The following is a 16,147-nucleotide window of genomic DNA, read 5'->3' on the forward strand; positions in this document are numbered from 1 at the left end:
TCCCCCTATAATGTAATATTTATAATCCTAGTTTAATATATGAGCAGACTTACACTTTGGGGAGGATGTCTCAAATTGGCATGTGGATATGACATGAAAATCAGAGTCATGATTTGCGTCTGGGACCCAACCACACCTGAACGTGAGGTGAGTAAGATCATCCACTGAAGTATTACAAAAGAATGTTAGAAAGGAGGCAATGGGGGAAACAAGTTGGTGTGACAGGATAACAGTGATGAGCCGCCAGGGGCAGGTAGCAGGGAAGGTGAATGCAGCTTTGTCGATCCACCCTTTCCTCTGGTGGATGTGGCTACATCAGAAGATGGAGGAATTTGACACAGAGGCACAGGAGAGACTCAGTAACACTGCACAGGACTAACCCTAACCATCATTAAAGTGCAGCTTCCATAGTTACTAACCCTGCCACCTATTCTGTCTTACAAGTGTGTTACTGATATTTTTATTTATCTGCCTCCAGTGGCAATAGCTAGCCAGTTGCATATAGGCTAAGGTCATTTCCTTTAAAGGGAAACTAATTAACATCCTTTTTACCATTTTCAACAGCATTCCAATACACATCTATAGCATAGAGAGAATAAAATACCATGTCATTTGTAAATATGTGGAACACCTTTATGTTGAACACTCCTTTGACAAAGTTCACATAGATCCTCCAGTAACTAGCAGACACACCTGATATTATATGTGTATATTAACCATTCAGTCACAAAAACTTCCACATACTGAGGAAGTCCATCATCTGTCCAGCAGCCCATCCAGCTGGGAAGGTGCCAACCACTGAGCAGACAAGATGCAGTAAGTCACACTGTGTCATGTTTCCTTAGTGGTGCGAATGCACAGTAGGCAGTAAGTGCAATGTTCTGGACTTCCACAGCTGCCACAAGTACTTCTCACTTCAGGAAATTAGGCTGGACTGAGACCGGTAAGAAAGCACGTCCTGTATATTGACCAGGTTGATTGAGAATGTAAGAGAGTCGGGAATATTGCCATCCATCCTAAACAAATCCTGAGTAAAAACAAAACATAACACACAACTCTAGCTGTTAGGGAAGGTCTTTCTATTGTCTTGAGACACATGATCTATTGGTCTAGCTTAGACTAATCTTAAACCAGAAATTCCACAGTAATGCCATGACAGCTGAGAGACACAAAAATTACAAGGTACATTTTTGGGGATGATCTACCACAATTAGATTATTTTATATCATTATTATTATTTAGGCAACATCCCAATATATTGATAACATTCCCTAGGTTTAGCTTTTATTTTTTTTTCTTGTGCAAATGTTTCATTGTCTTCCTAAATCCTATTTCCCCCAAAACCAAAAGGTCAAACAGCATTTTCTCGCAAAGACGTCCTCCAAACAAAGGGCACTGCCGACTCGGGTTTAGTTTGAAGGGGAAGAGGGAGATACGTGCAGTTAATAAAACGGCATTCAACTCACAGCACAGGATTAATGGCGACTTGCTTTGCCCGGGAGAGAAGTGATGCCAGGATCTTTAATAAAGGGAGACATTTGCATAGAGCATGGTCCAGCTTGTACTCAAACAAGCCCTTACTAGCTCTTTATTGTAGAAGGTAAACAACTTAGGCAAGGACATTATTCATGTATTCCTTTATATATATATATATAATCTTCCTCATGATATGGTACCTTGTTGAGGCTAAGACTGCCAATGTTTCCGTAGCAGAGAATTAACAGAAATCTGAAAGTGGTCAGGATGGAAATGCAGCTTGTTATCGTAGACGCCGGTGAACTTAAATAGACTGGGTTAGGATAGACAAACACACCCTTTATTACTCTGGAAATAGATTAAAGGACAACAGTGGAAAGACAAACAGGATACGATGCCAAGAACAAAAGTGTCAGGTCAACCGGATTTGGTGGACAGCCCTTAAAACGAGGCTCAAGCTTCAACCACTGATGCAGATGGGAAAAATAAAACAGAAAGGTTTTCTGACCAGGTTCAGGCTGAAATTGACAGGAGATGCAAACAACATAGTCTCCAGTCAGCAGGAATGTAAGTCAGAATGGAGAAGGTGAGAAATTGGTCGTTTGGATGTGACAGCAGAAGCGAGGCTGAGGAGTGACCAGACGCTTTCGTACATCCAGTCACCGCTTCATTGCCAATAAATTCCAGCAGCCGAAGCATCGACTTTACACCTGGACACCATAGCATTCACAGAAATTCATTAGACCAGAGTTTCCGAGCCTGGTCCATGCCCCCCCCCCCCCAGCAGGTCCAGCTCGTGCCAGACAGGGGACTGTAGGGGGGTCTATGAGGGTTGGGTTGGGAAACACTGATAAAGACTAAAGTGTCACGACCAAATGACGCTAATAAATCTGAATAGCAAACATATGACCTGGTGCAGATTTCTCATTTACAACTTAATTGGAAGCTGAAAGAGAACAGCCATGACTGAAAGGGTGACCCTGTGAATTCTATAAATAAAAAAAAAAACTAATGAACTTAGAGAATATGCCCTTTACCCACCAGTACATCATCAGAAACTGATTTAAAATGCTGTATCAGTCTGGTCCAGCGTTCCAGTATACATCTAAAAAAATCTGAGAGAAGACGGTCAACAAATTAATAGTGGATAACCAAAAGTACAGGGGAGATAACAGAAGCCAAAATTAGAAAGCCTCACTTAAGAGGCATTCTGAATGGTTTTTATCTATATGGCCACTTCGACTTGATGGGCCCTAACAATAATAATAAAGCATGATAGATTTACAAATACATTTACGGTCAAATTCATTTAAAACTTTTAGTCTACAACCCATAAATTAAAGCTAAATACTTATTTACTCCATTCTGAGAAAAAAATGATAATGCAATTTTGTCCAGAAGCCATAACAAATGCTTGTCTGACCTTTGCAAAGTAGACGGCAGCAGCATTTTAATAATTCTGACTGCTTGTACATTTTCTCAGCAACTCACATTAAAGGGTGGCTTAAGGGTAAATCTTATTGCATATATTTGCGAATATATGGTATGGATTGCATTTTAGACATCATAAATCTGTTTTAAAAGATGTGTACTTTAACTCAGATGAGAGGAAAATAGTGTTTAGCACAAACCATTTTCACAAAATAAGTTAATAAATGACAAAAATGATCAATTTATACGACAGACAGATAGATAGATAGATAGATAGATAGATATGGCATATCATTCATACCTAGATACGTTTCTGAAAAAATCTAATCAAATTTCAAGTATGACTGCAAGGGAAATTTAACATTTGTGTATTTCAGCTTCACTCAAAAGATATGGCTGGGAGACTCCTCTTTTTAAAAGGATGAAGCATTAAAAAAAAACTTGTACGTTTAAGAACATGACTGGCAGCATTAAAACAGGACAGTTACATACCAATTACAGAGTAAAAAGGGTAACTGGCTGGGGCCAGATGGAAAGGCAATTCCAAATTTCCATAAAAAAACATGCTGACAATATTTCACCGTCTCCCATTTTATAGATGGATATTGTCCTTCATACTCCAGTTCCTCTGACTTCCCTTCAAATACTCCATCCTCCGCCATTTCTATGCCGTCAGCTCTGGCCGCTCCCCCCATTCATATTCATCGCCAAATGTTGTTCCCACTCTACCTCCACAGTCTTATAAACATCCATTGAAGCTTTGGCATCCTCTACAGATGAGTGCCCCATTTTGCCCACCTGAGGAAGGCAAAACGCCAAGTTATATTTCATATAACACACATATATTAATATGTGAAGTGGCATAAGAATACCTGTCTCACACACAAACACAATATATGAAATATATATATGTTTAATTTCCATTCCAGTTAATATGCTGCTGTGGTACCAAAAATTAAGATACCAGATAAAACAATATATGGTAAGACTTCGAAGTCTTAAATTAAGTATACCACAGGAGTTTAAACTCAGAAGATGGTGAATTGGGGGTAAAGTGACCGGTTGGTCTTGCTCACCTGGATGTCCTGTTTAAGGAGGATCTGAGAAAGTTTCTTAAGCGACACCGTTTGCTGCTCTGGGAAACCGGCCTTCTTGCTGAGCAGCGGAATTTTAGCGATGTCCCGCGTGAGGCCAGGCGGATGAGTGTAGTGCAGGACCTTGAAGTCATTTTGGATGGAATGGCCCACGACTACCTTCCCCTTCAGGATCTTCAGTATCTGGATCATTTTGGCAAAAAGTTACAAGTCAAGAGCACTGCTGAGCATTCTGCAAACCTAGTTTGTTAAGCTTGTTAGTATATCCATCGTAAACTGTCTTTACACTTTACAGTATGAATGTGCAGCTGATATACAATTTCTAAGATTAGCAGATGATTGGGTAATACAGCCTCGATACACGTACCTCAACCCTGGCTTGATTAAAGGGCGGAGCTTTGTGGAGGTGCTTTGGTTTTATACCACTCCAACGAGTACGAAAGTCAGTCACGGGCAAGGAGGGCGAGACGTACTTGTCGTAGACAACGTCGCCATCGTACGAGACGATGCTGCAGCGGGCTAGCTCACTGTTCCGACCTTTGGGCCCCGTGCCGACCATCTCACAGTCTAAGGCCACGTACTTGTGTGGATTTCCGAAAAGGAAGACTTGTTCGGAAGTCCCCTGCCTAGGCTTGCTAAGACTTTGGCTTGGTACAGCAAGCAGACTTTTGTTAGTCTTGGGTATGGCAGTAGTGCGATTTCTCTCTTTTGACTGGATGGTCAAAGAGCTTTGGCTAAATCTGTGTGTATCAGAAGTGGAACATTCCTTGCTCAATGATGGCTTTTGAGTACTTTGGGAGGCAGCAGTCTTTGGGGCAGCGTGTGTCGTGGCAGGGGGGTTGCGAACAAAGGGCTTATCCTGTTTTTTTCTTGCCCAATCAGGTCTTCGACTGGGGTCCTTTGCGACGTCCTTCGATTGCCAGTGCTGATGCTGATTCTTGTGAAGGAGGCCTTTGCGCTCCAAAAATCTACGCCTCTTAAGGAAATTCACATGTTTTTGTTTGCCAGTTGATGTTGTTTTCTCACTGTCAGGCACACCGTCACTGGAAAACTCCAGGTTGAGCATAAGTTCAGACATTTCTGGCAAATGTTTAGTTTTTACTTTTCTGACAGCAGAATTTTTTTCTTCCTCCCTTTTCCTTAGCTCAGTACAGTAATGATGGCAACACACTGCCTCATCTTCTTAATGCGGGCTTGGTTTCAGTTTGATGCACCGATCTGAAAAGAATAAACTGTAAAACATTCAACAAGACAGAAACATCTGAGTAAACATGAGCAGAAAATTCTCATTTCATCTCATTAACTTGCATTAATTTTAACTCGCTTTTTAATGTTTTTCGAGAACTGAATTAAAATAGTAATTCACACTATCAGATGTTGTATCACAGAGTGTATCACAAGTTTGTCACACTGAAAAGCATTTCAGTGACAAATACCGCTTGTCAACATACCTAAGTATTACGTAATTACATGTAAAGCATAACTAGAGCTCTTAATGACATATAGAAACAGAAATTTCATGCAAGTTGTTACGTATAAAGCTTGGAAAACAAAATTAGCTAACAAGATAAGAACAACTACATACAATGATACCTCTCAAAACAACTTTAAACTGTACACTAAAAGCTTATAACTCGATCAGCTGTGTACATACCAAACAAGTTATTTCAGTTAGCACTAACTGACCAAAGAGAAACAGTAGCTAGCAAACACGTCTAGTTTTTATTTTCTGGTACGGGTTCGCTCCGTCCCTTTCATCTTTCACTATGGTTAAACATGTTAAAAGCGAAACAGCAAGCTGCCTGACACGTTCTCACACAGGAACAACGTGGACCTCGCTATTACTTCCGGGTTCACGGGTCACGTGGGCAAAATACATTCGGTTGTCCTCGGGATTTTAAAGGTATGAACGCATCATTAAATTTGTTTTCAAATATCAATAAATAATAATTATAAAAACATTGTACCCACATATATTACGGATTCATGCTGGCCTACTGTTTGTTCCATATTAACAAGATCAGGATATGTAGTTTCAGACATTGCACGTATGTTCTTATGTGTAGTAAATGTAATGTAATTTGAAGTGCCTCAGTGACACTGAATTTCACGGCAAGTTCCAGCTAAAAATTTGTTATCTGAAGCTGGCTTGCGTATACAATTTGCTGTTAGACCGTCATGAATGAATATTTGTGTCGATGTAAGGAAAGCGACGGCGGTGAAACAGCTGCAGCATGGTTTTGCCGGGGCGGTCGCGGACGCTGTCGGCCGAGCAGCAGAGACAGCTGGCCGGAGACCTGACCGCATTCCTCTCTCAGTACAAGTATATCTCCGACTCCTACGTAATTGTACGTATACATGACTGAGGTCCTGCTTATTAACAACATTATTATTTTAGTGAATATTGTCTGAGTTACTCTTTAACTATTGCCTATAAGCTCTGTATCGTGAAATACGAGTATATTACATTTTAAATATGAAGAATAGTGTAAAATAAAATTCAAGTGATACATTCGGATTATGTGTTTTACAATTTTAAAATCTTTACTCTTGATCGTTTTGCATTCCTAGAACCTTGAAAAATCCCTCTGTTATTGGTCCTCTATAGTAAGATATTATTGCAAGTATACAATAAGGGCAATTTAGTAACACCAGTTTCCACAGACTGCCAGCCCCAAGGTGTGAGGCCACAGGGCAACCAATTTAAGGGAATGACAGCACATTTAACATTATGTTAAATTAATAATCAGAATGCACGAGGACTGGTTAAACTTTGATTGTTGTAATTGCGTTATCAGTGTTTCACGTTTGTAACTTGTCTTATTCTGTAGGAATTTTTCAGTGAGGATTTGTGGAGCAAACTGCCCCTCAGCTGGCAGGACGCCCTCCATGACCTGTCCGCTCCCCAAATCGCTGACCTGTTACTGGATAGAACCATCACTCAACGGCGGTAAGCACCTCATCAAGCACTTATGTAAAAAAAAACCAAGAACATTTCTACCAGTAATCGGTATTTAAAGATCAGTTAAAAGCAGGAAATCTTCTGTATACTAGGTACCCTTCCGTCTGGCCTCTCTCACTGCTGGCATTTCGGACGTCGGCACACACGCTGGCTTTTTCCAGAACGCCCCACGATCAGACAGCGCGGGATGCAGGTTCCTTGCGGCCGAGGGAGTTTCAGCAGAACCAGAGCCAGAGTTTACTGCTGGGACACATATTTCGCAAGCACGTCAAGCCGAAGAAGCAGCATGAGATCCGACGGCTCGGAATGGTGCGGCCGCTGGGTGTTGATGCGTACACGCTGACTGATGCTTGTTATTCAAGGACCTTTTGAACATACCACAAAATGTTACAATGTGATAAGTTTATAATATGATAAACTAGTGTTTCTTTGCCTGGCCCTTGGGGTCCCTCAGACAGTCCATATTTTTGCTTCCTCCCAGCCCCAATTATGGGGGGGAGCAAAACATGGAGGGGGGGGAGGTCCCTGAGGACCAGATTGGGAAATACTGCCCTACATGAGGGCATAAGTTGGGGGGGGTAGTATGTGGCTCAGTGGGCTAAGTTTCTGCTTTGGTGTGCAATCTCGATTTCTGTCCCAGCTGGTGAAAACACTGTGTGATACAACAGACTGCAGCAGAGTAGTGGATGTGGGATCTGGACAGGTAATCAAATGTTATCTGTTTCCGTCTTAACCTGCTTCTGCTTCAGTAAAACATTCTAGATGTTTCTAAGAACAAGGTGTTTTTTAATGTCTCTAAAAATCTGTCCCACCAGGGTCATCTGAGTCGCTTCCTGTCATTTGGGCTTGGACTCTCTGTCACTGGCATCGAAGCAGATCCTGACCTGGTTTCCATGGCCTCAAAGTTTGATGGACAGCTGATGAGCACTCTGAAAAAAGAGAGCCAGAAGAAGGTCAGATTGTTTGTCCGACACTCTCATTAGATTATTCATTGAATCGCTGATTCACGATGAGTCTTTATTATGTAGCTTATTAATGTATTTCGTTTTTCAGAATAACAGGACAGACTATACCCTGTCTCCCCCTGGTCCCTCACCCAATCACATTACTGGTTGGGTGAACCCCAAGGCCTCATGGGAAGTATTCATCAAACAGCTGGAGGTGGGGGAATGTGAAAAGAAGGAAGTAATATTTACTCCGAAACTCAGTAAAAAGAGACAGTTGAAATCAGTATCAAAGCCCGGTCAGGACATGGACCATGCGAGCCGTTCTTCATCTTCAATTCAGTCTTGCTGTAGCTGCCAAGAAATAGGAAATGACATGCTATCCGATCTTGGCTGCCAGAGCCCGGCTGCACCCGTACAAGACTGTCAGAAATCCCCAAACCTTGACCTGCCGTCTTCTCCGAAACGGCAATGCATGTTTGAGAAAAGTGTGAGTCAGTTGTCCAGCTCTACCAAGCCTTCAAACGTGGAAGAGGATTCTGGCTGTTTGGACCCAGCAGAGCGGGACGTGGGGTCCAGCACTCAAAGCTTCATCTTGACAGGCCTTCATTCTTGTGGGGACCTAAGTGTCACCCTCCTTCGGCACTTTGCCAGCTGCCCCCACGTGCTGGTCATCACCTCAGTGGCCTGCTGCTACATGAAGCTCACCACCCTGGAAAACCCCACCCCTCCTGGAATCCTGGTCCCACCTGGTCACACCCGCACTGAGGAGATGTCATCTTCAGAGTTTGGCTACCCAATGAGTTCGCACGTGAAGGGGTTGCCTGAACACCAGCTGTCCTATAAGGCGCGTGAGGGGGCGTGTCATGCCATAGAGGATTATCTGCAGAGGTTAAGGCAGGAGGATGGGCTGCTCAGGACGCACTGCTACAGAGCGGTTCTGGAGGTGGTGATCAGGGGGGTGAGACCGGATCTACGCAGGGCCGGCATCCAGACCATCAAAAAGGCCCATCTCCTTTCCTTCTCAGAGTTAGTAATCACAAGATTTTCCAACAGAAATAATAGTTATACTGATCAGTCAGCATGCCGTCTACACTCTGAATTTGAGTCTAACAGATAATCTTGGACTTCCCCTGCCTGTTGCTATTCTTGCTAACTATTTCCAGTTTCTGCATATAGAGCTTTCCAGTCAAGCATTTAGTTAAATAAGTCAACATTTTAGTTCCATTAAGGTTCAATTTGTAAAATGCTTTTCTCCGACATTTAAATTGTTCTGTAGTTTGACATTCCTGTTTTGCTTCTTCATACTTTAATTCCATTAATATGCATGGCTGCAGTGCCCCTCCTGTAATTAGAAGCAGTTTTACTGAGCTGAACCTACACTTCCATATTGCTTGTCTGCCTGACAGTTGGCTCGGAACTCCTCGTCTGCAGGTACGCACGCCTGGGTCTGCCGCGGGTCAGCCTGCCGCCCGACCTCCCGCTGGATGACGCCAAGCTGGGCGCTCTGCTGAGGCAGGAGGGCCGAGTGGTGGTGTACTTCAGCCTGGTGCTGCTGCTGGCTCCCGTCGTGGAGAGCCTGGTTCTGCTGGACAGGATGCTGTACTTACAGGAGAGAGGTGATCAGCCCGGGGGATGCAGGACAGAAAGATTCTCGTTTTAAACGTGTGCAATAAGCGTCTTTCTGCATTAATAATAATACGTTTCTTTGATCATGGGTGAGGGATGAAGGGAGCAAGAGATGAAGAGGCAGATGGGTACAGCGTTGGCAGTAATGCGGAAGCTGCATCTTTCTGTCGTGGTAAAGAGAGAAGTCAGTCAGAAGAAAGCTATCGATTTACCAGTCGATCTACATTCCTATCCTCACCTATGCACATAGGTGACCAAAAGAATGAGTTTCCTTCGCAGGGTGCCTGGGTGCAGCCTTAAGGCTGGTTCGAACTTCTCTGCACGAGCGCAACACTCATGTATCCACTCTGCGTATCCGCACACAGAAATGTTCATAGTTCTCCGGTCAAGCCGCGTACTTTGCATATGCGGACAACGTGGTATTTTTATTATTAATAATATTCATTAATAGTATTCATAATAATACAACCATATAATTATTATTATTCTGATATTTCCTGCACACGTACCATAGCAGGTACATTTGTGTATGATTCCCTACGTTTTACAAATTCAGAGAGCCTGCTCACAAGGTTGCCAACTTCGGTCAACTGGTTGGCGTGAGATTTTCAATTCAAGAGTAGTCTGCACTCACATCCACACGCATTTACATGTATGTAATAGTTTTATTACCTTGTAAATAGTCTGTAGGGTTTGCAGACTACCCCAGCGCTTGTAGGTGTTTAAAGTGGACGTTAGCGAATCGATCGTGCTCAATTTGTCTAGAGCTGCGAGTTCACCGCTGTGAGGACACAAATTTGGAGCGCAGCGGGCGTTCGTCCAGGGAGGTGCACAATGACGTCAAAGGCGTCATAAATGTTTGAGTGGACACGTCCGCTAGTATTCCTATAGAGAAGTGAGAACCAGCCTAGGGCGAGGTAGGGTGAGGCGCTCAGACGGTTGGGAGGGGCACTTAGTAGAGCCGCTACTCTTCCGCATCAAAAGGAGTCAGTTGAGGTGGTTCTGGCATCTGTTTATGGTGCCTCCTGGGGAGGTGTTTCAGGCGTGTCCAACCAGGAGGAGACCCCCGGGCAGACCCAGGACACGCTGCAGAGATTACATCTCTCAGTTGACCTGGGAACGCCTTGGAATTCCCCCGGTGGAGCTGGAGGAGGTGGCTGGGGAGAGGGAGGTCTGGGCATCGCTGCTTAGACTGCCAACCCTGGATAAGCGGCAGACGATGTATGGATGGATGGATGGATGATACGTTTGATGGCCGGTTGGTCCACCAGCGTCGATACACCTTCAGCTGGTCTTCCATCTTTGCAGGTCTTCAGAGTCAGCTGGTGCCTCTCTTTGATCCTGCACTCTCACCTCGAAACCTGGTGCTGGTGGCGGTGAAACCAGGACAGGACAGCAAACTGCAGAAGCTTGTAGCGTAGCCTCAGCGCTGCTGTCAGAACCTGAGAGTGTGCGGTAGAACACGGCTGTAGACCTTGAGTGGGCGTGGAGAACTTGAGTCCTTCCTCCTCATCACAGCCTTCCTGCTTGGAGAGTCTCTCACAGACACTGAAACACGTGAGATCTGACAAGCATAATTTAATGGGTTTTGTTTTTATTTCCCCATTTTTTTAATTTAACTTCAGAATATGTAACTAAATACTACAAATATATGTAGTCTGTATTAATACATAATACTGTTTGCTGTCATAGTTTTTAAGATATATAATATATATTTTAAATAAAAATTATATTTTTAAATGAAATATTCTTTTAATATCTTGTCTTGCCATATACATAAGAGTCATTTCATATACCTGTATAGTTGCCTCCACTCTCCCTTCTACTTTCAGATATCCACCAATTAGGTTAGATCCCACAGTGGACACACCTAACTCCAGGCCACAAGAGGGCGCTCACTCAGTTCTTGGAAGCAGGATCGACAATGTGTTTGAGAAGCAATGCTTGACAAATAATTTCTATGGACTTAAACATGTTTAAATAGGATTTGAAAAGTTCCAAAAAAAAAAATGATTTGTTACTTTGGCAAAGAAAAAATTGCCTGAAACAGAGTATAACATTGTAATTATATAATTTCTACATTTTAAAGGTCAAAAAACTGATTTGCAAATGTTATCTGAACATCAATAAAATCCACTAAACTAGATTAGCAAAGTACTTTCCCCCCAAAATTAAACCTTAATTTGATAACATTAAAATTATTATTTTTTTTAATTTCCTGCTGTGCTGACACCTAATGGACACACTTATTAAGTACCTAAATAATTGCTCTTAAATAGCTTAATTTTAACTCTCAAATGTTCACCACACAACAATCAGCTCCAGTGTAATTCTGTCACTGTGTGCCACTGTGTGGGGTAAGACACTGTAGCTGTAACTGGAAGGTCACTACTGCAATTCCCAGGGTCAGCAGAGGAAGTTCACTATTGGGCCCTTGGGCAGATATTTAATTGTTTTAAGCTCTCTGTCACTGACTGGAAGAATAAAGAGCGTAATATGTAATTGTTACTGAGAAAGTAAGCTTTGCTTTTATAGGTGCTAGCAGACATTATGAAACTGCGTAGCTGTCCGAGCCCTCTGCCCATCTGCGGCCATCTGGCAGTGCCACGTGCGGCTCCGTGAGAGACGTGCTGTACCCACGCGTGCCCACAATGACAAAACATCTGGCCCCGTTTCACCTCAGCACCCCGGCAACACGTACATCATTGCGGGGAATGGCTAAATGTTTCATTAAATGTTAGATATTACCCGGGCAAAAAATGATTAGTGTATACTCGTTTATTTGAGAGAATAATGAATCGGATGAGATTGAAATGTTTGTCCTGTATGCAAGTTATCAGTTATATAAACAAGCAGGTAATCTATGCCATGTTTATGGAACTACGTTTTATTTTCATCTACTGATTAACTATGTATATAAGCAATTTATATTTTATATTTGTCTTCATATTTCTCACTAATTTTATAATTCCCGCATTATACAGTATTTACTCCAGCAATTTGTCAGATTATATTTATATTTATTCGATTCTAAATGTAATTAAGTGAATATGTACCCAGTCATGGCTACATTGTACATACACATACATTATACTGTAGTGTACTGATGATGCATATTTTTTGTGTGTATGAACATATACTGTATACATGGCAGCATCATTTTATACGGAATCTGATGATCCATGAGGTCACCTTTTTCCCCATTATCATGCGATTTCTTGTGTTCTCATCTCCTCTCCTATCATCATTTTGGGATGATAAACATAAAGCATTAGATGAGGGCAAGTTGCAGTATGAAAAGGTATCAATTCACTGCAGATGTTTATTGAGCACAATAATTCCACACTTCTGTCTGGTGCCATGGAACTGGTGTTCAATATTATTTTGCAGATTTTTCTAACTCAGTCAGCCCAATTCAATTATCCTAATTAAGCAGTCGCACACCTGCCACCCAGAACAATTCATCTAAATCTCATCGGTATTGAGGGAAAAAAAATACTCAGTACTTGTTGAATTTGTGATTTGTCTCCACCTTCTGGCAGCTCAGCGATGTGTGCAGACAGAATAAAAAAGCAAAGTTGATAAATGGACTTGTTTAATAACATGACTGCCAGCGGGATAACAATAATGCATGGACCATTTTCCACTCTCAGGCTGTCATTTTAAAGATCGATAGCTGCTACAAGCAAAGCTGGAGTGTTGGCTGTGAAGGGGACTTGTTTTGTGGAGCCATTGGCATGTGATGCCAAGGACCAGGTTGATGCACAGAGACAGCAGACCAGGTATCTTCCACCCACTTGTCATAGACATGGTTGTTGGGGGCCCAGGGTGCTATCCCACGCAACGCAGGCCACGAAGCAGGAAGACACTCTAGATCTAGAGAGAGCAAAAATGTGGACTGTTTGGGGCTCCCAGAGGGCAGGGTGCAGAAACATTGCCGTAGATGGGATGCCAGGCACTGTAGGACGCTCACAAACTATGGGTCATTTAGAGATGCTGAATCACCTAATTATGTGTCTTCAGACTGCAGGAGGAAACCAGAGGACTGATAGAAAAGCCACACGACACGAGGAGAATGCAGAAACTCACACAGACAAACACAGAGAAACACAGACAAACACAGACAAACACAGACAAACACAGAGAACAGGGGCATTACCCACTAAGCCACCAAAGCAATATACATTTCAATACAAAATACTTCATACATAAAATGTAAATTTGTTATATTCACTCATGAAGAAACGGGACAGTATCTCTAAAACACAAACTCCAACAGAACAAAGATAGCGACAGTCTTAAAGGCGGAGCAGCGAGCTGTTAACCTACATTAATCTCAGTGAATCATTAGGGTGTTACTAACACTCCCACGTCTCCTGTCCTGAGTACAAAGAAGTGTCATGCAGAACATTCTTTGTATCAAATCATTGTTACATCAGCAAAGGCAAACCCTCCTCCACCAATGGCAACAGACTGGGTAATAAACTCAGATAAAACACATAAAACATTCCTCCACTGAGAAATGCACTTGCATGTCAAAATATCAAAATAATAATAATAATAATACCAAAGAACATGGGCAGTGGGCACTCCTGCAGATGCAGATTTTATAGATAGATTTCTTTGGGGAAAACTCTAATCCCAACATGATGACCTTAACCCCTACCCAGCCCTAACCTTAACCATAAATTACCAAAGAAAATATGAGACATTTTTAGTTTTTTTGATTGGATTGACAGATCTTTGTGGGCACCTGAAAAAATGGTCCCCCAACATCAAAATAGCAGGTTTTTTCATGTTGTACAGAACATTTGTTCCGCACATATCTGATTAACTTTAAAGAGGCCAAACACAAGTTTGCACAGCTGGCCCAGTCAACTGCATTATAAATGTTACCAAATCCATGATAAAGAGATACAGGATACCTGGTCCTTAAACTCAGGTCAGCACTGGAGGGGAATGCACTGGAGGGGGGCAGCACTGGAAGGGGCAGCACTGGACTTTGGTGTGTAAATGAAGCAGGCCCAAGTTGGCAAGCATTTAAGAACGTGCCCAGATGCACGATGCAGCTTTGGTTACAGCATATGTAGGTTTCTGAAGCGATCCATAAGAAAATAGTGCTTATGGTTACCTGCTTACTCACCCTCACTGGTTCCATTGCTGGATTATTGACCAGGCCAGTGGGCCCAGTGCCCCAGGGCGTCAGGCTGGAGGGGGCCTCGGAGCACCACCTGGCACCCCCGCTATATATAGACCAAGAATTAACCACCAGGGACCCAGGGCTCTTTGACATACACAGCACAAATTATCCATCAGGGCCCCCAGGGCTCCCAGCATATGTGTTGTGCTCTGGACCTACAGCTCTGGAAAAAATTAAAGGAAGGTTCCCCTGCGAGGCAGGTTGCTTCCAGGCTCAAGGTTTCTAAGGCAGCCATACAAAAGAACAAAGTGAATAAGCAAAAACCGGCCAGGTAGAGGGCGGAAGCGACTTCCTAATGCCAGAGATGACTGTAACTTATCCGACAGTTTCTCATGAATCAGAGGATGACCTCAAATGACCTTCAAAAAGACTGGGATGCATTAAGTGGTGAAGTGCACTGTTAGGACAGGATGGTATCAGGCTCCTAGAAGCAGGAGTGAAGTCCCATAAAGCAAAGAAGAAGCCCTTCACTGATGAGAAGCAGGGAAGAGCCAGGCTGCAGTTTGACAAAAAATATATAAGAGCATAAGAAATTTACAAATGACAGGAGGTGCATATCCATAAATTGAGAAATGAGTGAAACTGAACATTTTACTGCGGTCTGTTAATTTTTTGCAGAGCTGTATTTCTCCAAAGGTGGATTTTAACATCGAGTAACTTGCTGATTTATACCGGCGAAATGCCCAAATCCCGGGGACATGCATTCTGATGTATTTTTTTACACAGGCACATACCCATATATTGAGGAATGAGTGAAGCTGAACATTTTACTGTGGTCTGTTAATTTTTTGCAGAGCTGTATTTCTCCAAAGGTGGATTTTAACATCGAGTAACTTGCTGATTTATACCGGCGAAATGCCCAAATCCCGGGGACATGCATTCTGATGTATTTTTTTACACAGGCACATACCCATATATTGAGGAATGAGTGAAGCTGAACATTTTACTGTGGTCTGTTAATTTTTTCCAGGGCTGTATATGTCCCCCACCTCCTGCCCGCCCCACCCCCCATGATCTCGTTCTGGCTGGCCCTTCATTTCTTTGCAAACATAACATCCCCTGTTTCCTGTCATCTTAACCAAGTCCATCCTCACTGAAATTAAAATGTATTAAAGGTAAGTAAACGCGTATTAAATAATTGCTTGGGAAAATATCTGCAGGTTATATCATGCATAGAAACAGAGCAATTTTTTAAAAATTTAAACGTTGGTGCAAACAGTACGAATGATATTTCAAATCAACCAGACAGCGGTGGTTTGTCTGTTGACTGACTGCGTTGTTATTTAAAAAATTGCCAACACGCAGCTCCGAACAATATTCATCAAGATCACAATTCTTTCCTGTAACATCTTCACACCTAGCACCCCCTCACGGCTGATGACATGAGGAAAAATTAGACAATTCAAATATA

General features: G+C 42.6%; 2 protein-coding genes across 5 annotated transcripts; one reads left to right on the forward strand and one right to left on the reverse strand.

The window, feature by feature from the left end:
• Positions 1 to 1,794: 1,794 nt before the first annotated feature.
• On the reverse strand, positions 1,795 to 5,793 carry isg20l2 (interferon stimulated exonuclease gene 20-like 2). 2 transcript variants are annotated; one of them, XM_023801427.2, is made up of 4 exons: positions 5,656 to 5,793; positions 4,369 to 5,219; positions 3,984 to 4,184; positions 1,795 to 3,705 (listed from the first exon to the last, which is right to left on the reverse strand). In XM_023801427.2, exons 2-4 carry the CDS (start codon positions 5,077 to 5,079, stop codon positions 3,580 to 3,582), a joined length of 1,038 nt encoding a protein of 345 aa, XP_023657195.2. In that variant the 5' UTR covers positions 5,080 to 5,219; positions 5,656 to 5,793; the 3' UTR covers positions 1,795 to 3,579. The 2 variants fall into 2 exon arrangements, with proteins under 2 accessions (XP_023657195.2, XP_023657193.2); XM_023801425.2 differs by having other exon boundaries at positions 4,369 to 5,233; positions 5,656 to 5,789.
• A 26-nt stretch (positions 5,794 to 5,819) lies between these two features.
• Positions 5,820 to 12,665, forward strand: mettl25b (methyltransferase like 25B). Of its 3 annotated transcripts, XR_011992882.1 has the most exons (10): positions 5,820 to 5,904; positions 6,207 to 6,349; positions 6,833 to 6,951; positions 7,056 to 7,272; positions 7,604 to 7,666; positions 7,779 to 7,916; positions 8,017 to 8,936; positions 9,342 to 9,526; positions 10,845 to 11,093; positions 11,369 to 12,665. XR_011992882.1 is itself a non-coding variant. In XM_023801423.2 (9 exons), exons 2-9 carry the CDS (start codon positions 6,236 to 6,238, stop codon positions 10,955 to 10,957), a joined length of 1,869 nt encoding a protein of 622 aa, XP_023657191.1. In that variant the 5' UTR covers positions 5,820 to 5,904; positions 6,207 to 6,235; the 3' UTR covers positions 10,958 to 11,281. The 3 variants fall into 3 exon arrangements, 2 of the variants coding, with proteins under 2 accessions (XP_023657191.1, XP_023657192.1); XM_023801423.2 differs by lacking the exon at positions 11,369 to 12,665 and having other exon boundaries at positions 10,845 to 11,281; XM_023801424.2 differs by lacking the exon at positions 11,369 to 12,665 and having other exon boundaries at positions 7,125 to 7,272; positions 10,845 to 11,281.
• Positions 12,666 to 16,147: the final 3,482 nt, after the last annotated feature.

Source organism: Paramormyrops kingsleyae, chromosome 9, assembly GCF_048594095.1.
Source record: "Paramormyrops kingsleyae isolate MSU_618 chromosome 9, PKINGS_0.4, whole genome shotgun sequence".
Lineage (NCBI taxonomy): Eukaryota > Metazoa > Chordata > Actinopteri > Osteoglossiformes > Mormyridae > Paramormyrops > Paramormyrops kingsleyae.

Excerpts from the sequence above, each read along its gene's own strand:
- isg20l2 (XM_023801427.2), bottom strand. The coding sequence starts at position 5,079 with ATGTCTGAACTTATGCTCAACCTGGAGTTTTCCAGTGACGGTGTGCCT. Across the intron at positions 4,185-4,368 it reads TTAATCAAGCCAGGGTTGAG|ATACTGAAGATCCTGAAGGG; the intron begins GTACGTGTATCG and ends AAAATGATCCAG. Across the intron at positions 3,706-3,983 it reads TCCTTAAACAGGACATCCAG|GTGGGCAAAATGGGGCACTC; the intron begins GTGAGCAAGACC and ends TGCCTTCCTCAG.
- mettl25b (XM_023801423.2), top strand. The coding sequence starts at position 6,236 with ATGGTTTTGCCGGGGCGGTCGCGGACGCTGTCGGCCGAGCAGCAGAGA. Across the intron at positions 6,350-6,832 it reads TCTCCGACTCCTACGTAATT|GAATTTTTCAGTGAGGATTT; the intron begins GTACGTATACAT and ends CTTATTCTGTAG. Across the intron at positions 8,937-9,341 it reads CATCTCCTTTCCTTCTCAGA|GTACGCACGCCTGGGTCTGC; the intron begins GTTAGTAATCAC and ends CCTCGTCTGCAG.